Source organism: Agelaius phoeniceus, chromosome 21 (assembly GCF_051311805.1).
Source record: "Agelaius phoeniceus isolate bAgePho1 chromosome 21, bAgePho1.hap1, whole genome shotgun sequence".
Taxonomy (NCBI): Eukaryota; Metazoa; Chordata; class Aves; order Passeriformes; family Icteridae; genus Agelaius; species Agelaius phoeniceus.
The window spans coordinates 5,468,279-5,493,010 of NC_135285.1; the positions used below are offsets into that span (position 1 = coordinate 5,468,279).

General features: G+C 50.7%; 1 protein-coding gene across 2 annotated transcripts in view; it reads left to right on the plus strand.

Annotated features, from left to right (window-relative positions):
* The first annotated feature begins 3,100 nt into the window (after positions 1-3,100).
* The window catches only part of COL27A1 (collagen type XXVII alpha 1 chain), a 144,628-nt gene continuing 122,996 nt past the window's right edge, over positions 3,101-24,732 (plus strand). For both annotated transcript variants that reach the window (XM_077188949.1, XM_077188950.1), the window contains exons 1-3: positions 3,101-3,697; positions 11,455-11,525; positions 16,567-17,990. In XM_077188949.1, coding sequence (XP_077045064.1) covers positions 3,642-3,697; positions 11,455-11,525; positions 16,567-17,990 — 1,551 coding nt within the window. In that variant the 5' untranslated portion in view covers positions 3,101-3,641. The remainder of the gene's footprint in view (positions 3,698-11,454; positions 11,526-16,566; positions 17,991-24,732) is intronic.

Below are 24,732 nucleotides of genomic sequence, written 5' to 3' on the forward strand. Positions count from 1 at the left end.
AGCTTTATCTTAAACACTTCAGCATGGCTAGAATATGTTTCTCAGTGAGGAATGTGTGACTGAGAAACATGGAAAGAACAGCTGGGGGAAAAAATAGCTAAGAAAAATAGAGATTTTATGGTGTTTCTGACAAGCTGTGTCACTGCCTGTTGTCCCTAAAGTCACAATCCTCAAAGCTGGACTGTTTGGGTCATCTGAGTTCCTGGGCTTCCAGAGGGGTTGGAGACACATTTTTCTGTGAATAGGAATTTCTGACAAGGATGTGTAACTTAGCTGCACCCTTCTGAGAAGGTTTTGTGGAGGACAGAGGAACTGTGAGACTCTTAGTTAGCCCCAGTCCCAACACTGCTGGTTTCAAATTTTTTTTGCTGTCTCTACTTAAAACTTCATCTGCTACAGCGAGAAAGGAAGCAAAATGCAGATGCTTCAGAGCAAAAGTACGAATAAAATCTTCTGCCTATAGAAAATGGGAGATGGAAAACCACAGCTCCAGCAAGCAAGCACAATGAAACCAAATATATGCATTAAGGGAGAGAAGCCCTTGGCATGCATGGTAGCAGAATATGTCATAGAGGAGATCTGATTTATGGGGGAAACCTCAACTTCTGGCCATGCTCTGAGGTCAGGATTTTGAGTAAAGCCTGCATTGCTGAGTCAGGCCAGTGGGTCCTTGAATTTTCTGGTCTGAACGTGATGTAACATCACTCTCCTCTAGCCTCGAGTTCAGGTACTTGGTGGGTGGATGTGGGGTGCTGCTTGTGCCTGTGTAATTTTGTGTAATTTTTGTGTATTCTCATGGGAAGTGGGTAAGTTCAGTGCCCATGCCCAGCTGTGGGGTGCTTCAGCCCTTCCCCATCTCAGGGGATCGATAATGCAGTAAGACACAGAGCCCCTTTGTGGAGGGAGCCCCTGGGGTGGCTCAGCCTTGATGGCAGAGCCACGCTGGGGTCTGGGCTCTGGGCTGGGTGCTCAGCACCTCTCAGGACCTGCCCTGTGCCCTGCAGCCCTGTCCCCTTACCCTGCAGCCTGTCCCCTTGCCCTGGGGATCCTGTAACCCCTTCAGCCCTGTCCCTTTGCCCTGCAGCCCTTCCCCTTGCCCTGGGGATCCTGAAGCTTCTGCAGCCCTGTCCCTTTGCCCTGCACCCCTGTCCCCTTACCTTTCAGCCCTGTCCCCTTACCCTGCAGCCTGTCCCCTTGCCTTGGGGATCCCATAACCCATTCAACCCTGTCCCCTTACCCTGCAGCCCTGTCCTCTTACCCTGCACCCCTTCCCCTTGCCCTGGGGATCCTTAGCCCCTTCAGCCCAGTCCCCTTGCTCTGCAGCCCTGCCCCTTGCCTTTCAGCCCTGTCCCCTTGCCCTGCAGCCCCATCCCTTGCCCTGCAGCCCTGTCCCCTTGCCCTGGGGGTCCTCTAACCCCTTCAGCCCAGTCCCCTCACCCTGTAGCCCCATCCCCTTGTTCTGGGGGTCCTGTAGCCCCTTCAGCCCTGTCACCCTTACCCTGAAGCCCTGTCCCTTTACCCTGCAGCCCCATCCCTTAACCCTGCAGCCCTGTCCCCTTGTCCTGGGGGTCCTGTAGCCCCTTCAGCCCTGTCCCTCACCCCCTGCCCTGTCCCCAGCCCTGCCCTGCAGCCCCTGCCCCTCAGCGCTCGCCTCCCCTGCTGCTGGGGTGCCCGGGGTGCCCCCCTGCCCGGCGGCAGCGCTGATCCTGCCCCTCGGAGGCTGGATCTCTGCTCATTAGCTGCTGTTTGCTGAAACCGGATACCTGGGGCACCCCCGCCAGCCCGGAGTCCCCGGGCTGCAGCTATTTAAAAGGACAAGGGCAGCCTCAGAGCTCCCACCTCTCTCACATCCATGTCCCTCCTCCCAGCGCCCGCTCCCCACCGCCCTTCTCTCCTGGATCCCTGCAGCATCCATGACCCACGAGTGCAGCCCCGGCCCGAGGGGGACGCGCCAGCCCCGGGGAAGGATTATCTGCTGAACCTGGGGGGACCCCAGAGAGCCCCGGCTGGCCCCGGGCCCCTCACCCCGGCCGCCTCTGCCGGGCTGGCAGCGCAGGAGACACCTTGAAGGGGAAGGAGGGAGGAAGGGGCTTTGTTTCAGTGGGGTTTTTTTTCCTCTTTTTTTTTTAAATTTTTTTTTAGCTGTTATTATTTTTAAAGTAGCAATTGCCGTGAGCTGCTGGGACAATGAATGCCCAGGGCCATGGGGTTGCACGGAGATGCTGCTCAGCCTCTCAGCTCGCTGCAGAGTAAGTGCCCGAGGCAGAGGGGCTGGCAGGGGAGGGAGCAGGGCAGGGGCACCCAGGGCTGCAGGGGCACCCAGGGGTGCAGGGGCACCCAGGGGTACAGGGGCACCCAGGGCTGCAGGGACACCCAGGGCTGCAGGGGCACCCAGGGGTGCAGGCAGGAGGTGGCACCGCTGCCCTCACCTGCCTCAGGGACCTGCCGGTGGCTCCAGGGTGGGACTTTGGATGAGGAGGGGAAGCAGGGATGAAGGTTTTATCCACATGTGGAAGTCCCCTCTCCTGCCAGAGCTGGCCAAGTGGATTTAGGATCCAGCTCGTTCTGGTGGAGCTCGCATAGGGAAATTCAGTGCCCCGTTCCTGCCCTCAGGGATGCAGATTCCCTCCCTCGGGGCTGGGATGAGAGGGGCTCTGGGGATGCCCTGGGGAAGCAGAGCAGCTCAAGGAGGACAACAGGGCCATGGGGGACTTTTCTCCTCCAAGCCTGAGTCCCATCCAGAGGCTCCCAGCTTGGTGCTCGCCTGCACCAAGCGCTGATCCCAAGGGAAAAGCCATGGCAGGTACTTTATAAGGTGGGTCCAGGCCAGTTTGGGGCTCCTGGACAGGTGAGTGCAGGGGGCTGCAATTTCCATCAGCAGAAGGGCCTGTGCTTCCCTCCCTGGAGCTTGGACAGGGTCTTCAATTCTTTCCCTGCAGTTCTGGCCAAAAGAGTTTCTTTTTTTCTTTCTTTCTTCTTCTTCTTCTTCTTCTGCTTTTTTTTCCCCCAAATTATTTATTTATTTTGTATAATTTCTCGTAAATGCTTCACTATTACAGAGGAGGGCAGCAGAGAGAGGCAGTAAGGACATCCTTAAATAATTTTCATTTCTCAAAATCTGCCTTTTCCTCTTCTCTCTAAGTCCAGAGGAGAGATCCTTGGGGGGTGGGAGGCACATCTGCATTGCAAATAAAAATAATAATTACAACCACCAACCAACCAACAACAAAAAATGTAACAGCTAAGAGAAAACACTTGAAATCACGGACTTTGGGAATCAGAGATCACAGAAATTGCACTATTTATAAGGAGAGGAAAAAAAAAAGGCAAGAAATCCAGCGACCATGGGCCAGCCTGGCTTCCTAGAGTGTACTTTGTGTTCTCTCTCCTTTTTCCAAGGTAATTGCAGTCTGCCGAGAGGGAGTTAAATGGGATTAAAAGATCTGTGTAAGCAAAAGGACCCAGAAGAGAAGGAGGAAGGAGTGAGCCGTCCGGGCCAGGGGTGTCTGTGACACAGCCGAACCCCTTAGCGAGGCAGAGAGCCGAGCTCCTGGGAAGGATGTACCCACAAACCGCCTTATCCCCCGATTTCTGATGGATTGCCGCAAAAATTGCCCGAAAGAGACAATGCACTAAACGTGATGGAGCCGGAATCAGAGCCGGTCTCCAGACTCAGAGCTACAGCGGCAGGCAGGGGGTGAGTACAAACTCCGCTACTCCCGGCGCTGGGGAAGGGAATCCCGGGCGGGCTGGGGGTGCCGGGGAGCCGCAGGGATTTGGGAGCGGGCTGGGGGAAGACATTCCTGTGCCAGGGGATGATGTGAAAACTCCCGCTCTGGAGGGGAGAACGGGGCTGCGGGCAGGGAGGCCACGCTGCGGAGCGGGACACGGGGAAATGGGGCTGCGCTGTGCGGGGATGGGCAGGAGGAGCCCCCGGGCCCCCCAAACCCAGCACGGGGCCAGCGGCTCCCAGCCCCGGGGGCTGCTCCGCGAGGCCGCTGCAGCCCCCAGGCAGATGCAGGAGCGGATCCGCTGCCCCTCGCAGCCCTGCCTGCACGGGGGGGTCCCAGCCCCTCCTGGGAGCATCCTGGGGATGCTGCTGCCACCCTGTCCTTTGGGGACACGGGGACCTGCGTGCTGCTGCGGGAGCCGAGAGAGCCCGGGGGGCTGAGGCACGGTGCTCTTCATGTGCTCGGCACACACAAAACGCTGCTCCCTCTCCATCCGTGCATGGAAAGATCCCGGCGCACACCCTGCCCGTCCCCCTTCTGCCACAGCCGGGGCCAGATTTTACTGTTTTCATTGTTAAACGCGTTGTTGGTGGCGGTTTTGTTGCCGTTGTTGTTATTTTCCTGGGATCCCGCAAAGGGTTAATCCCGCTGGCTGCGTTGTCGGATGTACTGATGATTTACCGACACTCCCTTGGAAAGGCTGGGATTCTTCTGCCTGGCAGTTTGAAAAAGTTGTGTACAGGATCCCTGTGCCCGGCTGGGCTGGGAGATGGGGGAAAGAGGGGGATCGGGGCCGGGGGGTTTGGGGGCAGCCCCCCTCCAGGGCCGGGGTCACCCTGCTGCCGCCCCATCCCGGAGCCGGGGGTGGGCGAGCGGGCAGCTCCCTTTGGAGGCTCAGTCTGTGTGTGGAGCCACACGGAGAGCCCGGAGCCCTTCCCGGGGGCTGCAACTGCTCTCCTTGACCGGTTTTCTCTGTGTTTAAATACTCGCAAGGGCTGAATCTCGGCGCTTTGGGGTTCTTACGGTGCGGGGGTTTTGTTTGGAATTTTTTATTTATTTATTTATTTATTTATTTATTTATTTTGGCGTGGATGTGGCTGTGGCGTGGTCTGGTAACTGCAGCATCTCGCATTTACACCTTTGTCGTGCTGGGCATGGTCTGGGAGAACCGCCCTGGGACCGTGCGAGGGTGGCTGGCGTCAGAAAGGGAGCAGCCCCAAGGGGGGAGCAGGCAGAGAAAGGTTCCTTTGACCGAGCAGGAGCAGCGTGTCACACACAGCTCTGCAGCGACACTCGGCACCAGCACGGCCTCTGACAGGGCACCACGCTACCCACGGGCACAGCGAGACGCTGCCCGGGTGCCGGGTCCTGCCCGGGCACAGATCGGAGCCGTGCGAGCGCCGTTCGGACCCGGGAGCGGCCAGAGCAGCTCCGGATGTGCCCCAGGGTGTGCCCGGCTGGCACAGCCCTGCCGTGGGTTTGAGCCGGGCAGTGCCCCGGGCAATGTGCCCGTGCTGTGTCCCGGTGCCTCGGAACCAGCGCCTTTGTCCCGGGTGCTCCCTGGCCTGTCCCCGCCGTGTGCTGCTCCGGTCCCTCCTCAGCAGAGGTCGCTTGCTGCCCTTCGCATCCTCTCCCGGAGGGAATTTCGGTGCTGGGTTTGATTCCCTTGGCAGAGCGCCGTGCATCCCACGGCTCCAGGGTCCCCTTGAGGTCACCGCTCCTGGGGACAGTGCCCTGAGCCCGTGGCTTGCCTGTCCCTGGGGTCACCAGGCCAGCCTTGCTGCCTGGGGACAGCTGCTGATGGGAGTGATCCCCGTGTGGCACTGGGGGTTTCTCTTGTTCCAGCACTCCTGCAGCTGCCTCTGGAGCAGGGATGGTGGCAGCTCCTGGTGGCCCCACAGGAGACCTGCAGGTGACAGTGGCAGGGCTGGCTCCCCAGGAGAGGAGTGGCAGTGGCAGAGTGTGCTGGAAGACTTGAGCTGCCAAAGTTTGTAAAAGCAGAAGAGCACAAAGTTGTACAGGCTCTTCAAGCTTAGAGTGGCCCTCTGGGTGATTTTCAGTGAGCACAGGCCCCCCCAAAACTCAGGGGAGGGTTTGCATTGCACTGCACATGGAGCACACGTCCAGGTGCTGTTCCATTGTGCTTGTGTGACTTTGGCCCTTCAGCCCCAGTGCCCCTTGCTGGCCATGGAGGAGGCTCAGTGCTCCTGGAGACCTCTGATGGGTGACAGCCTGAAAGGGATGCAGGGAGACATGGATCCAGGTGGTCTGGGGACAGATCATGGCACTGCTGGACAAATCCAGCCATAGGGTGGCAAATGATGTATGTGCTGGGTGCTTGGGGGTAGAGAGGAGGCAATTGCACCTGGAGATGTGTCCCATGAGGGACAGACAGCATCATAGTCCAGGACCACCCTCCTGTCATTTCCATGTGTCTCTCTGAGTGTGTGCTTTATTAAAATAAAGCTCCAGCTTCATCCCCTTTCTGCAATGGGTTGAGGGGTTAAAATCTGCCCTGCTTAATATCTCTGTTCATGGAGATTCTGCTACTGACTGAAGGTTGCCCAGGTTTGTGGTGAGATTGTTGTTGGAAATCTCTGCTCAGGGACAAACACAGGGTTTGTGGGGTTTATCTTTCCCTCTTCCCTTCCTTTGCCAATTTGTTGGGGACATGAGTAGAAATGGTGGACGCTTTTACTGAAGCAAAAGGAAACTATGGGGAATTCTATATGGCTCTGCCAAACCCCATTCACAAAATGAAGGAATGCAAAGGTGTTTGTTGGAAGGACAAAAAAGGAGTTAAATGACAGACCAGGCTTAGCACTTCTGTTTGTGGAGGGCTCCAGTTACTGTGGAACACAAAGGCCAGGGCCAGCACTGAGTGCTGTCACTTCACACAGCAGCAAAGCCAATATCACAGACAGACAGACAGACAGGGATGGGGAGCGAAGGGCAGGTGAGTGATGGGTTCCCAGGAAGGATCCCCCAGTGTGGAGAGCTGCTGGGAGCTGCCTGCAGGGTGTTTGAGCCCTATCAGTCTGGCATCTCTCGTGTGGGGAAGCAGGTTTGGCCCCAGGAGCAGCTCAGCCCTGGGACAGCTCTGTGCAGGGAGTGCACAGGCTCCAGCTCCACTCAGGAGGACAAGAACCATCAATTGGGGACCTTTCAGTCCTCTGTCTGCTGGTGCCAACCTAAACCCCTGAGAGGACAAGGGGTGAGGTCACCCTGGCCATGGTGGTGCCTCATCCCCACCTCTGTGCCCTGCAGGTCAGGATTGCCCTCCTGGAGAAGCCCTAAGAGGAGCTGTAGGTGCCAGATGAGCAAAGGTTTATGGATCCAGCTCTCCTGCTATGGGCAGGGACACCTTCCTGTAGACCAGGTTGGTCTAAGTCTTATCCAACCTGGCCTTAAACACTTCCAGGGATAGGGATTTCAATTTTCCTTACTTAATATTGACATTTTCTAGACCACTCTGGTTTTTTAGTATTTTTAAATGACCTGAAGAATGGATTTCTAGGGGGCATATCTCTTTGCCTGCTCAATACTTTTCCTTAAAAATGTAGCTGCTGAATGGGGATTGAAAAGTAATAGTATTTCAGATGTTTCAGAAACTTTGCTCTTATCAAGCTGGGGTTTGCAGCAGTGCCTGTGTACAAAATCTTTGCCTTGAGGTGTAAGTCAATACCTCATTTATACTGCAGGAGAGGTCCAGCAAAGGACTGAGCAGGGTCAATATGGGGACATCCACACAGTTGTGTGTTTCCATTGCTCTTGCCAGAAATTGAGGGGGAGTGGAGAAATACCATCATTTCCAGAAGCCCCAGAAGCTCCACAGAGGAGGTTGCTGGTACAAAATAAGATTTCTACCCCAAAAAGCTGGGATGGAATCGATGCACAGTACAACTCTGAGCCTCAGTTTATAGGTTGTGATTTGCTTCCTGTTTGTCAAAACTTACAGAATATCACCTCCAGTCATGTGCAAACATCTTAAGCCACACATGCATTTTCTCCTTTTTAAGATACAGTCTGATCTACAGCTAGAAATGCAGGTTTGCTTTTCTTGAAAAGCAATTTTCAGCCTCCAGCTGGCTTTGTGGTCTTTTGAACAGGAAGAATATACACCTGAGTGGAGAAAAGTGATGGGGGAATTGTTTTTCCACCTTGCAGTAACGTTTGCAATTTGAAAGCCATTTCCCCGCTGTAAATGAGGGAGAAAACAAAATAAAAATTAAATTCTGCCATGGGCCCTTGAAATATTTCCTCCATCTTCAACCCATCATCTAAACAAACAAGATATCAAAATCATTTGGACTTCTTATTTTAAGTCAGGGCAAACCTTTCATTAAAAAAAAAAAGCTGAAATTGTTCCAAACCAGTTCCAGAAACAGTGGTGAATTAGCTGATCACAATTATTTTACAGGTTGCCTCAGCTTTGTCAAATTGTCACTTCCTCGAGGATAATTTGTGACCAAGTTTACCCTGAAGGCTGTTGTGCTCCTGCTGTCCTTCATTCAGTGCAGGGCTCCATCCCAGCACTTGTCTGGTCAGAAGGGAATGAGGGGGTTTGTGCTTCTCTGTCCCTCTCAGTTGTACTTTTCCTTGCACTCCTGGCACTGGGCAGCTCCCGTGGACTGATCCACAGGACTTTGCCAAAAGCAGGGAAGCAAAATTAAGCTGTAGTCAGTCAGTAACTTCAGTTTGCTATAAAGGGAGTTGGTGTCTGCATTGGAAAACTTTAAAGGCTCATGTGAGCTTACATCATGTGTGCTCTGGGGCACCTCTACACCCAGGGGCTGCAGCAGTGCTTTGGGTTGGAAAGGACCATGAAAATTCATCTCATTCCATCCCCTGCCATGGGCAGGGACATTTCCACTGTCCCAGACTGCTCCAAGCCCTGTCCAGCCTGGCCTTGGACACTGCCAGTGATGGGGCAGCCACAGCTGCTCTGGCCAGCCTGTGCCTCACCACCCTCACAGGGTATTTCTTCCTAATATCAATTCTAAATCTGCCCATCTTCAGTTTAAAGCCTTTCTCTTTGTCCTATCCCTCCATGCCTCTGTCCTAAGTCACTCTCCATCTCTCTTGGGGCCCCTTTAGGCACTGGAAGGTGCTCTAAATTCTCTCTTGAGCATTCTCTTCTCCGGGATCCTCATTGTGGTACTCACAGAGCCTGTGAATAAAAGAAATAAACGCCTTTAGTGGTGTCTCTTGATAGAGTGGAAATGACTGCTCATGAGAGGAAGCTGAGATAAAGGCAAGGTGGGTTTGATAGCTCTATATAAGGAGAAAAATCTTCTTTACTCTTGCTACTCGAGCTGCTTGTGCAGCTCTGTGGCTGCAGAGCTGTAACGGAAAAAGAGCCTGCATTAAAAACCCTGGGATAATTAACAGCCCCATCACTCACACAGCTGCCATTTGGAAGCTGCTTTTGCTTTTTCCATTAAGTTGGTGAATTTTGCCAAAGTGTTTTTCTGCAGTGTTTTGGCACCCGGCCCCGCTCTCAGCTCTGACGGTGTTGGCCATGTGAGGGGTCCAGGAGCGGGGCTGGGGCCAGCTGGATCCCACACTGTGCACTCCTCTCCTTCACAGCCCAGGAGTGTCACTGGAACGAAATTACGTGCTGGATTTTCCCCCAAGACCTGTTCTCCTCATTGTGCCAATCAACAGGGAGCTTGGTTGGTGAAGGTACCCCTCAATAAAAACAAAAAGTGGGCTTCAGAGCGTTGTGAGTGGCAGTGGCTGCACAAATTGATCCTCACCAGATCACAGATTCTCAACACCTGGGAGTGCTGCTGCTGCTGCTGATCCCCTTCCCTGCCCTCCTGTGCTCTCTTCAGGCAGTCAAGCTGGTGACACCCAGTCAGATCTTTGCTCCATGGAATTGTGTCCACATCTTAAACTCTGCTGGGGATGAGCACAGACATTCAGGTTGTCTTGTGAAGTGGATTTTAGCCTCTCTCATGCCAAAAAAAAAAAAAAATACTGGCAGAGGTGTCCATGAAGAATCCTCCTGTTCTGCTTCCCTTCCTCCACTCCCTGGAGGTGCTGGGGCAGGAGCTCTCCTTGGGCTCAGCAGTGTCTCCATGCCAACAGCATCCCAAGGGATGGAGCTGTCAGAAAGGAGCCAGGGCTCCCCAGCTGGAGATCTCTGCAGCATGGTGAGGGTCTCCTGGCTAGGATATGGCTGGTTGTAGGACATGGCAAAAGAACACCAGGATTGGGCTATTCCTGGCTGTTCTTCCATAAACTAAAGCACTCCCAGAGCTCCTGAAATGTGCAGGCTGGTGTCAGGGTGATGGAAACAGCAAAGGAGGGCATGGATTGCTTTAGCTCATTTCTTTCCCAGTGTATGTGGGATCAGTCCAGGATTTTATCTCTTTAAGCCTTAAAATATTAGTTAGTGGCTGGATTCCTGGATGGATTTTTACATTCAAGGCCAGGTTTCCCCACTGATGTAAATCACTGTGGCTTTGTTTTAGCTCTGGGAAGGGTCTGCTGCACTGGGTGAGGATTGGCCAGGGTAATACATTGTCTCAGGATGATTTCTTGGGCTAAATCTGAGGCTTGATGGCAGGAGAAGACTGGTTTGATTCATGACCTGTGCATCAGATGTGGAGAGAGGAGCACTTTGGCCTGGCTTTGCACAGTCCAGTGCTCACACTGGCTGGGCTGAGGTGACAACCAACCTGTGGGTGTCCCACACTGCTGCCTCCTGCCTGAGCACTTTCTGTAGTTTACATTTCTGTCTGTTCTTCCAGCAGCCTCTGCTGATGAAGCTGTTAAATACCCTCTCTAGAAGATGAGGGAATTCAATCTTCAAACTTTCCACTGACAGCTTTTAGTGAGCCTAACCAAGGAGTTTCCCATGTTCTTTAGCTGGCTACAAATCAAGGAAGCTGATGGGGGAAAGGGGGGGGTTTAGTTACCTTTCTGGTACAAGTTTTTTCCCCTGAGCTGCTGTTTTCAATGGCACTTGAAGGCTTAAAGCTGAGCTAACAGAGAGGTTTGTCAAATTCCCTCTCAGGCATGGAAGGGTCTGTGGGAGCACAGGGTTGGAAGTCTGTGGATCTCCCATTTTCTAAGCGTTCCTGCCATGCCAGGCTTGTGAGAAGGCTCTCGGTGGCTCAGCACAGGGCGCTGAGTGGTGAGAAGCTGCCCCCACCTTTGCACCTGGGTGTAAAATGAGGAACAGACCCATGCAGGGTTTTTCATGCTTAGGACATTGTTAAGCACACAGTAAAGCAGGAGGCCTCGGGGGTGTTTGCTGAGGTGACAGGGCACTGAGTGCCAGCCCATTTCCTCCCCATGTCCCCACAGCCCTGAACGTGCACTCCTGGCAGGGCTTTTGGGCCTCCCAGCTTGGAATGGTTTCTCCATTCCCCTGCATTTCTGGTGGTCTGTCCTGGGTGGGCTGAGTGCCAAAGAGCAGCAGCAGCAGCAAAGACCCAGCAGTGATGGCCCTGCCTCTCAAAACACAGGGCTGCTCCTTGTTCAAGGCTCCTAATTCCCCTGGGAAACCTTTCCATTAAGTTCAGTGGGACTTGGATGGCTTTGAAACAGAAAAATAAGGTCTCAGGCTGGATCTGCTTCCTGGAGTCATGCTGGCACTGTCACAGCCTTTGCTGGACTTGGGATCAAGGAGAAGACCTTTAACAATGGAATTGGGTTTGTTACTGTTGTTGTAGAAATGCATGATTGTTTTTTTCTTCTCTTCCATTTTCAGGGGATTCTGCTTTCTCTGGACAATATTGTGTTTTACTTGGTTCCTGGGATTCACACAGGGAAATTCTGAAGGTAAACTACACTTTTTTTTATTTTTCCTCTCCTCTTTCAACAAAAGTAAAAGCCAAGTGCTGTGGTACCAGTGTAGGATTATAACTGAACAATCAATGTCTGAGCCCAGATGCATTTATTGCTGATAGTTTCAATACACATGATATAGATAGTGCAGTTAAGAGCTGGCAAAGGAACCAGGTTTTGTACAGGTGATTACATGTCCCACAGGATTTTCAGAGCCTGTCTGTCTGGTGGAACTGGTGGGAGTGAAGCACTTTGTGTCTAAAATGTCACTGGCATCCACCTGCACTTGCCAGGAGTTAACTGCTCTTAGAAACTGCCCCTTGACACCGGGACTTTATGAAATTAAATGTCTCTGGCAGATTTTTCCGTGACTTTGGTGCACCCCAGGCACCTCTGCCAGCACAGGGGATGTCACATACTGAAATAATGTGAGTTCTAAAGATAAGAGCAAATTTAAGGGCAGAAAATCCTACAGGGTTGATTGACAATAAAATGGCTACACCTGGTTCAGTCTCTGTGCTGTAAGGGAATATTCTATAGGGGAGTGACACCTTCAGCCTGGCCTCACACCCCTTCTCCAGGCATCACCTCCCTGGTGCTGCCAGGAGCAGGACTAGGCTGAGGTACAATAACCAACGACCCTACAAAAGAGATTAAAACTTGAAAGGCAACAAAAACACAAAAAAAAAAAAATTAATCTTTAGCAGTCGATAGTGGGTGCTAAGCATCTCTGCAATATCTGTTTGAAAAGGAGCCTTCTCCTCTCAAAATAGCAACACCTTTCCCACATGGATGCTTTACATGGGTATTTGCTGGAAGTGAACAGCTTCCCCTGCTGTCAGCAGACAACACTAAGTGGACTAGCAGGCTCCAGGGCTCTCCTCTCAGTCTCTAAAACATGAAGGAAAAATAAAAATTTGGTCAGCACTCAGCTGTCAGCCAGCCCATGGACCACTTTTTACAGGAGGGAGGGAATAGATCCCTGCCATCAGCAATTTTGAAAAATGTAATATTTTCCAAATTCTGCCTCCATGCAAAGGAGGTGAACATCTGGCTGAATTACTTAGTCAAGCAGTTTTCAGAGCAAGTTTTATGTCAGCTCATAAAGAGGCAGAACAAATACTGTGTCTTGGCATCTTGCTTTTCAAGTAGATTATAATATGCTGCTTAGATTCACCTCTATCCATCATTTTACTCCTATAATTATGGGATGGGGCTGTGTCTTTTGTTACCATCAACCTAAAGCAAACTCTTTCATTTCACTCTCATTGTACTTACCTTGGTGTAGTTGATAGCTCCCCTCTGAGATACTTTCTCTGTGATAAAAGAATTTTGAAAAACTTGCCTGGTTTCCGCACAGTGAGAGAGAGCATTTCCTTCTGAGTGCCAGAAAACAAAACCTTCCAGGGAAGTAAAGGCTGCAGGAAAACATGGGTGACTTGGGGCTGTGTTATCACCCAGGATTTTCAAACATGAGACTCAGCAGCAGTAAGAACTTGTTCACAGGGCAATGTGAGGGTGAAATTCAGCCAGTGCTGTGGGATTTTGAAAACACTCTGGATGTTACTCTAAGGATTAGAAGCCTTCCTGTATGCTGGAAAATCAGGGAGCACAGAGGATGATCTTTCCATAAGTGTTACAAATCCAAAAGATTGTGAGGTGAGTTCATTTGTTGTGTGCTGACTAAAGGTCTGGGCAGTAACTTTTGGAACTGCTGCACTTATTCAACCCAGTTTTAGCTGTGGGCATCACATCTTGGCTGTTGGAATCTGGGAAGCTGCAAGTTATTCCTCTCCTGCCTTTTGGCTTCTTTTTCTTGTACAGCTTTTTGTGTGGTGAAAGGGGGAGGGAAAGAAAGAGAGGGGAAGGAGAACAATAATTTTTTTTCCCCTTTTTCAGAGGTGATCATGTGGTTGTTCAGGAATCTCTGTGTGTCTCACTTCATGCACAGAGTCTGATAGAAGAGTTTTTCCCAGTTGCTCAAATGTTGCTACAGTAATGTTGCTATTAGCTTTGAGGCACCTGGGATCAGGCAGCTCTAAGTGAATGTTCTTTTTAAATAATGTGTTTTGATGGAAAAATCCACAGAGGAAAAAGTTTGAAGGGGAAAAAAATCCTCTGCTAAACTTGGAGCTGCTTCAGGAAGTCAGAATTACCTTGCATTTCACACTGGTTGATGACATCCCGTATCCCAGGAGATGTGACCCAACAGCCCAGGACAACAGCAGGATGAGGAGAGGACAGGAGAGGAGATGGGCTGGGTGCACAGGAGGAGCCCTGAGCTCTGTGCCTGGACCTGGTGCTGGAAAGTTCACATGTGTGTCCTGCAGGAGGATGCTTTATTGGGATTCTGCGTGGGCACCAGAGTTTGGCTCCACCTTAGCGGCTTTTGAGGGAGAGCAGTGTTTGGGTTGTGCTTTTTTCCCTTCAGCACTCCTGGATGCTGTTGCTAACGAGGCATTGGGATTGCAAACAGCAGCAGCAGCAGCATCCTCTGAGCATGGAAACATCCTCAGGTCTTTGCAGAGCAGCTACCAAATAAATAACTCCTAGAGCATGCAGCATCTCTAGCAGAGACAGCCCTGTCTGCCTCTGAGGGAGAACCTAAAAATACACGTAGAAATTAGAAGCTGGAGAAGAGCTGCTTGCTTAAGTGGTAAATTTATTTTCTTAGGGATAAATCCTGATGCCTTTGAAGTCTGTGGCAAAGGTCCCACTTCACTTCACTAAAGCCAGGCTTTGGCCTTTGGTGTTTCATGAGCCCTGGAGATTATCCAGAATGAAGACACTGCTCAGAGCAGAGAGGGGAAGGCTGCTGGGAGACAGCCCTGTTGGACAATATGGAATAGAACCAGTGGGGCACCAAGGATTTCAGAGAATGAGAGAGATGCTGTCATTAACACTTGGACATGCTGTGCAGTAAATTACCCCTCTGCACAGAGTGGGAACATTTCCATCCTTTTCTACATCTGACACACCTTCTCCAGGGTAGTGTCTGCTAGAAAATGAGTCAAGCTGCTTTATAAAAGGAAGGTGGGAATAAAGCTAAACTCAGGCAAAGTAAATACTGATTGACTCGTTCTTAATATAGAAAAATGGCCAAGGTTTTTGCCAAAGTCAAGGAACAGAGGTTTTCTCATCATTCTCCTCCCTTCTTGGCCAGCAGCATAAGAGGTCTCAGACTGCTTGAGTCTACAACCCTTCTGGCCAGCACCAAGGGGCTCTTTATGTGTCAGTTCTCCAAATATTGTGTTCTGTGCAGAATATTTAATAGTTAAGGGTGAAAGCAGCTGAATACCAAGGCCCCTTTAGAAAAAGAGCTAGGTGTTTTTTGGTTTTTTTCCTTTGGAGGACTGTTGATTTACTTTTAATCTAGAAAAGTTGCAATTCCATGGTGCCAGCCATGATTGGCACCACCACCTTTCTGAGTGTTAAATTCTTGCCTTGCAACATTGGCATTTGTGTTGTACAGCCCTGACTGGCTTCCCCAAAGGGCACTGAGATGGGAGATCTGGCTGGTCCAGGAGTGGTGGGGATGGCATTTGGGCAGGAAGAGGGGAGGAGGTGCAGTTCTCCTAGCTCACTGTCACCAGTGCTGGTGTCACAGGAGCCATGAACACCTTAACAGGGCCATTTGGGTCGGAAAACCCTTACAATCATCAAACCCAGCTGTTAACCCAGGGCTGCCAAGCCCACCACTAAACCATTAGATGTCCCCAAGGGCCACATCTGATGTTTTTTGAACCCTTACATGGATGGTGACTCCACCACTTCACTGGGCAGCTCATTCCAATGCTTCACAAATCTTTTGGTAAAGAAGCCTTTCCTACTCTTCATTCTAACACCCCCCACCCCCAGCACAACCTGAGGGGCTCTTCCTCTCATCCTGTTGCTTGTCACCTGGGAGCAGAACAACCTCCTGTCAGGGAGCTGTAGAGAGTGAGAGGCTCTCCCCTGAGCCTCCTTTTCCTCTAGGCTGAGCTCCTTTAGCTGCTCAACAAGGACCTTTTTCAGGTCTGGGCACATTTGCCTTTGCAGCTTTGCTCACATAGACCTCGGCATCTTCTCCTAAATAATTCAGCTGAGGCTGCTGCCAGCTGGCCCCAGTTTGTGTTGCTGGTGCCTGCTAATCTGAGCTGTGAATGACTCCTGATAGACCTCGGGGGCGGAAGGCAGGGGGTTCTGCTTGTCTGTCCATTGCAAATTCCTCCTGGAGTTGGGGAAGAAAGGTCCTCTGTTCATCAGCCCCTCTCCTCCCGGCTTGAGCAAGGCACCTGGCTCCTAGGTGACATTATACAGGAGGCAAATCTCACCTCCACTACTCAGTGGCAGCCATAACCAACTTCTGAGCTCTTCACAAACCAGGTCTGGTTCCAACCTATTAAAAAAATTCATTGCTGTAAGATGATCTGCTGGGAAAAAAAAAAGTACTGCTGTTGAGGACCTTGAGCAGCTCACTGAAATCTAGGTGTAATGTTTTTCATGCTGGGAGGCACCTGCACTTCCCTAAACTCTCCAAAGATCAAAAGCTGCTGCTTGCTAGCTTGGAGAGAGACAGATACAAGGCTTTTGCTTCCTCTGGAAGTTTTGTTACTTGCCCTCCGGGGATACAAAATTTTGCAATCCCAGCTCAATCTGTTGTTCGAATTCCTTTCCAGCTATGCGGTCAGTACTCAGAATTAAATCCCAGGAAGAGGACTAGGGGTGCTCAGTGGGAAATTTCCTTGGAGTGAGGTCAGCTCCCTCCAGAACATCTGAGCTGGTCCCTGGTGGGACAGGGGAACTCACCAGATGCACCATGGAGCTGATGCATTTTGGCAACTGCTGGTAATCACGTTGAGCATGAACTTGCTCCTCACACCATGTGAGAAGAGCTGTGAGCTCTCCATGCTGGTTATGGGAATATACATGTGAGAGGGTGGGATTAGATATGAAAGTTGGGATTTCCTGTAGCCTGTTGCCTTTGTTCATGGATTAGTTTGACCTCCCTGCACACCATCCAGCACCTCACATAACCTTTGTGCTTCCCTTTCAGATGTGGATGTTCTTCAAAGACTGGGCCTGTCAGGGAAAAGGCCATCGAGTGGATGGTCCTCCTCACGTGCAGCTCCTCAAGGAGTCATTCCTTTCAAATCAGGGGTCATCTTCACGCAGCGAGCCCGTGTGGAAGCCCCGCTCAGCGCCCTGCTCCCCGCAGGCTCCAGCTCCGACCTGCTCCTGGTGCTGAGCCTCTGCTCCCACCGCATCAACAACGCCTTCCTCTTTGCTGTCAGGAGCAAAAAGAAAAAACTGCAGCTGGGGGTCCAGTTTGTGCCCGGGAAGATCATCGTGTACGTGGGCCACAAGCGCTCTGTATATTTTGATTACAATGTCCACGATGGCCGGTGGCACAACATGGCCATCAACATTCGTGGCCAGACTGTCACTTTATTTACTTCTTGTGGGAAGCGCAGAGTACATGCGGATTTGCATTTTAAAAAGGACGAGGCGTTGGATCCACAAGGATCTTTCCTCTTTGGGAAGATAAGCCAGCACTCCGTGCAGTTTGAAGGAGCCATCTGCCAGTTTGATATTTATCCTTCCGCCAAGGCAGCTCATCATTACTGTAAATACCTGAAAAAACAGTGCAGGCAAGCAGATACCTACCGGCCAAACCTGCCCCCTCTCATCCCCCTCCTGCCCAGGGATCCCAGTGCCTCCCCCAGTACCCCACAACATACAGAGCCCTCACTGCAGGGTCTGAAAAACCTGACCACTGCTGCCCCAAGCTTGGAGTTTGGCAGGGTCACTGCGCCCCTCAAGACGCGGGGTTCAGGTACAACAACCCCCACGTTGCTGTCAACCCCACCATCACGGCCAAGACTGACTACCAAAGCCACCAAGGTCACAGTGGCCCCACCTGTTGTGTCAAGTACCAAACCACAGGTACCCACCCAGTCCCCTCGGGGCGTGGGGACAACCCTCAGGGTGTCTCAGCCCACTCCCAGCACACGCAGGGACAAAACTCCCCTTCCCACTGCTAAAAGGGCCCCACCAACGAGCCAGAGCCTGGTCACGGCCAGCAGGAAGGAGTCTGAGCAAGAGACCAAAAAGAAGAACAACCAAAAACCAACCACTGAGCCCCCTGGAGCGCTCAGTACTGCAAAGCCACTGAGGAGGGTGACTGATAACGCAACGAGCAGTGTCCACCTGGTTACCCTGAAGCAAACCCCGCAGAACCCGAGCCGTGGGCCCTTCCCAAAGAAGCCATCCCCCAGCAGGAGAGTGGATCCCAGCATCATCCCTCTGGTGTACACCAAGCCACCCCTGGGCTCTGCCCGGCCCAGCTCCAGAGCCAGGGCCTTCAACCTCACAACCCCAGCTGCCACAGATGGCTATCAAATCTTTGACCCCTTGGGACCCACTCCGTTTCCATTTTTACTGGGATTTCCAGGAGCGAAAGGAGAGAGAGGACCTCAGGTAGGTTCAGGCTCTTCGTGGTGGCTGTTCCCAGTCACAGCTCGGCTCAAGGGCTGGCAGACCACAAGCACCAAGGGTTTCTGTGAAGCTCATCCAAGTGTGGCAGCCAAGCCCTTGCTGCATTCCTGATCATCACAATTTCAGCATAAATCTCAGTTTGAACCTGAGTGTTCAGTGATGGTGCATGCCGTGAAACATTTGTGGTTAAAGTTGCTGCTTTATGTCAGATTTTTTAAAAGAAAGGGGAGGAGGGAAAGAGAAATCCCACCTTCTTTTCCTTTAAATTGTTGGCTAAAATTTTAATGACCGGGTTGGCGCTATCTTCCACACCCTTGGTTTATCTCTGGTCATCTTCCATAGAAAACCCAGATGCTTTAAAAACATGCCTCAAGTTAACTATTTCTTGGCACTTGTTATTAATTTGTTTTGTATCTGATATTCACAAATCTAGAAAATATTTGTGCCCTGTTCCAGCAAATGGAAATGCAGAGATGGCTTCAGGATTTATTTTTTCAAACAAAGTCTCATTTGTTTTTATGGTATAAGTTTTTCTTGGGTGTTTTGTTCTGGTTTTTATTTCTCATAGCCTGCACTTAAAACATGCAAAAAGTTTCCTTTATAAATTTAACTACTGCATTCCACATAAAAAATAACTCCTTTCAGGTTGTATATATTGGCCATTATAAAAGCATACACACGTTTTGTAATGCTAAAAGCACTCAGGCCCCACTAATTATCTGCTGGCTGTTCTTCTTTTTTTTCCCAAACTTGAGAATGCAAACATGATCTTTAAACTGGCCAACTTTTAGGGGGATTTGGTGTTCCAACCCAAACTGTCAATAGGAGAGAGGGGTTGTACATGTAAAATAAGTTTCTCCCAGACAGAGCCTTTTGTTGCCAAGATCCAGCCTAGAGGGAATTTTTATAGCTGACTTCTTAAAATAGTGAAAGAAGAGTTTAAAATGGAAATATTGAGGCTGGTGTAAGGAATTACCAGCACTTGTCTCTGCAGAGCTGCTCCTTGGTGCAAGTAACACCCAAAGTGGAATGGTTGGGTCTCCCCAGGTCCTCAGTGGTAGATGAGCAGTTTGTGTTTCCTCCTGTCCCATCTCAAAGCTGGGTGGTGATTTCTCTCCCTGTTCTTTGGGTATGGAGTCACCCAGGGTGGTGTTTTGTTCCCAGGTTCCTGCCCCTGGGAGAGGTGAAGGTGATTCTGGGCAGGGGTTGAGCGTGGGCTACAGGCACCCATCCCTGATGGAGTCTTGCTGCTTGGAGAAGTTTTGCTAAATCCCTGAGTAGACAGAACAAGCTCCATCAATTTGATCTTTGGGCAGGCTTCTGTGTTTTGTGGAGAGTCATTTCAGGCGTATTTCCAAGAGAAGAAATCCAGCAGTTGTGCATTTCCCTTAAAACACCTCTTAGCTTTAAGGGGTGAATCTGGATGCCTGCTCCAAGCCCACCACAATCCTGACCTCTGCCACCTTCTTGCTCTTCAAGTGTCATGAGGGTGACCAAGCTCTAAGCCCCTGCAATGTAAAGAGCTTATTATTGAACTGGAGTGGAAAATCTCTCTCGGGCTTGTGAATCATAGCAAAGAAATGGATTCAGGCTGTGGAGGGCTGAGGGAAGAGATGGCAGGATTTTTCCATCCTGTCTGAGAACAACTGGAGTCCTGAACCGAGGGAAAGGAGAACTTTCTGAGGCTCTGTCTGGCCTTATTCTCTTTGACTGCTGGAAACAAAATCAGGGCTTGGGGAGGGAAAGGTTATGGCTTGGCTGGAGCTGGCTGCCACACAGTGCTCAGCAGCTCCTGTGAGTCACTCGGAGATCTCGGTACCACGCTTCCCTGGATGTCTCTGACGTGGGAAGGGAAAGAGGAAAAAATATCAGAATGGGGATGACATGTTGAGAAATTAATGCAGCACGTCCATGGCCAGATGAGCATGTTTGAGGGCAAAGTGCTGATAAATGTTCTGTGCCTGAGTAATTACCTGGCGCCATCCTCGTGCTGCCGCTGCTGATGAGGTCAGTGATATCCCAGCCTGGCCAGGGCTGGGAATGTCATCAGCTGTCTGGCACACCGAGGGAAGGAGAAGGTGATTAATTGGTTTTCCCAGTTGCTGCCTGATATGAGGTCTCTTCAAGAAGATTGTCAGCCTGAGGAGGTGGTGTGGGGGGGGGGAATTGCCTTCTGCCTGTTCAGCAAGGATTGGGGCCACCTTGGCTGTGATTTCTGGGCAGAGTGGCAGCCACAGAACCCTTCCACCTAGAGAAAAAGGACTGTTGTTCATCCTGATCATCCCAATGGCAGCCATGGTGTGAGGCAGTGATGACTCAGGCTGTGTGGTGTCTGCACTTGAGGCTTCGTGAATTCTTCTAAAATAACCAATGAAATATTCTTAGCTGTGCAGAAAGGCCCCATCCAACAATAGAGGAAGGGTTTGATGGTTAGAGGAGTGTGAGCAAAGGACTGAAAGGATTTATTTAGGAATAAATTTCAGCACCCTCCATGTATTAATCTGTCTTGAAGGACCACATGGATGCTGTGCAAAAGGAAACGGAGATGCTGCATCCCACATGGAACTCAGGCAGAGCATTAATTCTTCAGGAGCATTGGGTTTGCTGAGCAGCTAGAGGAGGGAGGGCAATATGTTCTTAAAAAAGAAAAACTTCTTGGGAACCATTAATAACCACAAGCATTTGGGATCTCAGCTCTATGGTTTTTTTGGAGGGGAGAAATAACAAAAGGAACACCCAGATATCGTGCGAAGTTTGTAACGCAGCACTGACTCAGCAGCTGGCAAAACTCCCTCTGGATCATCCCCACTGCCCAAAGCAACTCAGCCAGCCTTGCTCCAGAGCTCCAGGCCTTGCAGCATGACCCCAGCACGTGGCTGGAAGTAGCCTAAAACCCCCCTCCAAAGAAAGATTCATACTGGAAAATAGTATCTGTTGTGAGCATGTCAAACTCCTGAACTAAGGCTGTGATGTGATGGGTGTTTGAATCCTCCAGTGGATGGGGTGTCATTTGCTTGTCTAGACCAGCAGCAGGTTTGGCAGGGAGATTTTGGGGGGCTCCTGTAGCCTCTCCCCTGCCCACCAGCAACACCTGCCAGGTAAAGCTGTGCTAAACCCCTTCCCTGGCATGGCTGGGGTCTAGCACAGCACACCCCAAGTCAGACCTTTCTCCTCCTATAAAAAAAGCTGCAATTCTGTCCCTCCAAGCCTCTCGACAAGCCTAAGGGTTATTTTTAGAGCAAGAAAACCACCCCTGATGCTGAATGTGCAGGCTGGGATCACTGAGAGGCTGTGGAAGTGCTAAGGCAAGAGGAGCAGGGAGTGCTTTTCAAGGACACCCCAAAGTCCCAGCCAGAGGACAGGGGGGGCTCACACCCTCAATTCCATCTGCCTGGCCGTGGCCCCAGGCTGGAGGCAGTGGTGGTGCCTGGCAGGCTGCTCCCTCTCCCTCCCTCCCTGTCTCCCTCTCTGCAAGGCACATGTGTTTCCAAGGTCCCCAGTCTAGACTGCTGCAGCTGCCATCCTCTGCACGAGCAGTTTGTCTTGGAGCACGGCTCCTTCCCTAAAGAAACAATCCCAGCCAATTCAATCAGTGGGCAGGGGAGAGAGGTGACTGGAAACACAGATAAAATAGATGGAGTGCCTATTTCCAGTTCTCCTCACACCAGAAAAGGCTGTTTGAGCTGCCAGCCCATGATAAATTAAGGAACACACAACGTGTTTGAATATCTATTAATGAATGAGTCATATTAATAATAAAAAAAGAGAGACTGCATGCTTTGTATAATGCATGGGGAAAGTTTTTATCCTTGCTCACATAATTGGATCAAATTTTTTTGGTGATTTAACCGGAAATATCCCAGAAGGGAAATCTTGCAGGCAAATGACCAAGCATCAGAGAGGTCTGTTTGTGTAAAATAAAGTTAATTTTGAAGAGAGACAGTTGATAGTGTGTTTGAGATAAATGTGCTGCAAAGGATCTAAGATTGTACAAGTACACACAAGTATTTTTATAAATTTTTAAAAATAGAAAGTGAGTAGTAGAGTAGGTGATCCCTGTATTCCTTCCCAGCCTTTCAGGCTGCCTTCCAAAGCCTGGGATCGCTCCAGTGCCCTGCAGAGCCTGTTCCTGAAATGTCTCTGCAGAAAAGTGGCTTTCATCAAGCTGGAACACTCATATTTTGTTGTGCATTGTGCTGCTGCCCTGTGAGGAACCCAGTTGTGGACAAGGACCTTTGTGTGATAGGTGTTGCACAGACCCAGAGCAAACATCTGTGCCTGGTGAGGAAATCGTGTTACAAGGCTGGCTCTGCACCAGCAGCTCAGCTCCTGCCAGAATTATGAGGGCTTTTTGTTTTTACACTGGTTGAAACCCAGACATGTCCAAATTTTAATACGATAAGCCTGCCTTGGAGAAGAAAGTAACCAACGTGTTGGGAGTTTTCCCCCCTAAAATTCTAGCTTTGTTTCAGGCAGTTTTTGAAGCCTGGCAATGATGGGGAGGTGAGGAGAGGTTGCCAGGCTGTTGAAAATGAGGGTTTTTCTCCTCCTCTTCTATTCTCCTAAGCAGGGAATTTTGAATTCCAGTGCTGTCCTTGCTGCTGCTTCCCAGACATGCAAGGCTAAAGGGTAGGTTTGTGGCAGTGGCCATCTTTCCTGCAGGAATATTTCTTTTCTTCTTGGAAGAAAACAGTTCAGGTCTTTTATCTGCAGGGGGAATGTCACTCCCTGCTCAGAACATGGTGCCAGTGTGGGGAGAAGCTTTTGGTGTGTTTTCTGAACTCCTTTTTAAGTTGAGTTTTACTACAGGCATTGACACCTGAGAAAGAGGAATGTTCTGTCTTCTCTCCTCAGTCCTAGCAGCGTTTTGCACTTCTGAAACTGAATTTTCTGGGACACAGGAGAGCTGTGCCACTAGTGGCTGGACAGAAATACATTGGGAATACCCTAAAGTAAATTTGTCCATCTGTCAGTGTGCACTGGAAGATGAGCTTAATAGTTTCCTGGGAAATCTCAGCTCTTTGCTGCCAGGCTGAGTACTCACCCCTGAGGAAACCATTACAGGAATCCTTTGCTATCTAACCAAGGTGATTCAGCAGTCATTTCCCAATTGCCAGCACCAATTCTTGCACTCAGTGTGCTTTAATTCAACAGCAGGTTTGGCCTTGCTGAGTTTGGAGCAGCTCAGAAGGCACCTTGCTCCCTGCAGCACTGCTGTGGGCAGAGGAAGCAGTGAAGGGGGATCACAGTGTGGGAGAGGCAGAGGTATAAATTAACAGCAAGAGGAAATGGCAAGATTTCCCTTATCCTCAGGGTCCCATGTATTTTCCTTTCAGACAAGTATGTTTAATTTTCCATTTGCAATTTGAAGCTCAGAGAGCTAAGATTAAAAAAAAAAAGTCCCTTTTGCAGCAGCAAGTTTCCCAGCAGCAGCTTAGAATAAATCCTGTAATCATTTGGTGGGGTCGGTCGTCATTGCTAATGCTACCGTGGGAAACTGAGAAGGGTTAAACTTTATTGTGGCTGCCCTGAGCTGCTTCAGGAGCTGTTCAGGCTGGTTAACAGCTCAGCTGTTTGGCTGGAGAAGAGAGAGAGTGTCTGCTGCTGCTGCTGCTGAGTTTCTCCTTGATCTCTGCTCTGGCTTTGTGTGATAACAGGGTGGGTGTTCTCTGCCATCCGTTTGCAGGAGGAGCAGGCAAGGAGCCAGAGACACAAGAGCTGCAGTGCCAGGGGCAGGAGCTCCCACAGGAGGCTCCATCCCTGTGATGGGAGGGCAGGGGCAGAGCTCTGATATCCTCACCCCACTGCCAGCAGCAGGAAACCCTCCTGCCCTTGGAGCACTGCCCTCTGCTCCTGGTGAATTCCCCAGGGGTGCCCAAGGGACAGTGCAGAGGTCCCCAAAGGCTCTGTGTGACCTGAGCTGTGTGTGCAGGCTCACTGACAGACATCTCCTGACTGCATCCATCATTTGTAAGGAGCTGGGCCCTGACCCAGCCCTTCTCCTCTGGATGCACATTTGCCTTGAGTGAATTTCAGCATTGCTCTCCCCAGCTGTGACATGTGGGGCTCTTTTCCCTGAGCTTGAGCCTCTTGTCTGAGAGCATGGGCTGGGGCATAGAGAGGCAGAGGGGAAAGGAGGCACCAGGAGGGCACAGCCCATGTCCCATCCAACCCAGCCACCAAGGAACTGAGAAATGGGACAAATAAATACAAAGTGGCCTCACAGGGTGTCACTTCTCAGCACTGCCTGTGCCCATCCACTGCCCCAGCCCTCTTCCACCTTCACTGGCTTCAATTTAAATGTGGTCACATCCTTACCTTCTGCAGTTTCTGTAGTGCCTGGCGCCTTTGAGCCACTCATCCCACCTTCCCCTTATCCCTCCTACTCCTCAAGCAAGGAAACATGAGTCTGAAGGGATGGCAGATCAAAGCACCATGGCAGGGACTCCTGAGCTCTGTGCTGCTCTGTGCTTTTCCAGCTAGAAGCCTTTCTCTCAACCCTGTATTCCCACTCCAGTGCTGGTATTAACTCTCTCCCTATTTTTGTGTTAGTTTCAGTCTGTTCTGAGCAGCTCACATTTTTGGAGAAGGTTTTTGCTCAAGCAGCCAAGTACAATTGCAGCTGCTGTTAGCAGGAAGGTGGAAAAGGTCACCTCAATTCTGGTACATGGGGAACACCATGCTCAGACAGTTGCATCTCCTCTTTTACCTCCTCTAAGGGTGT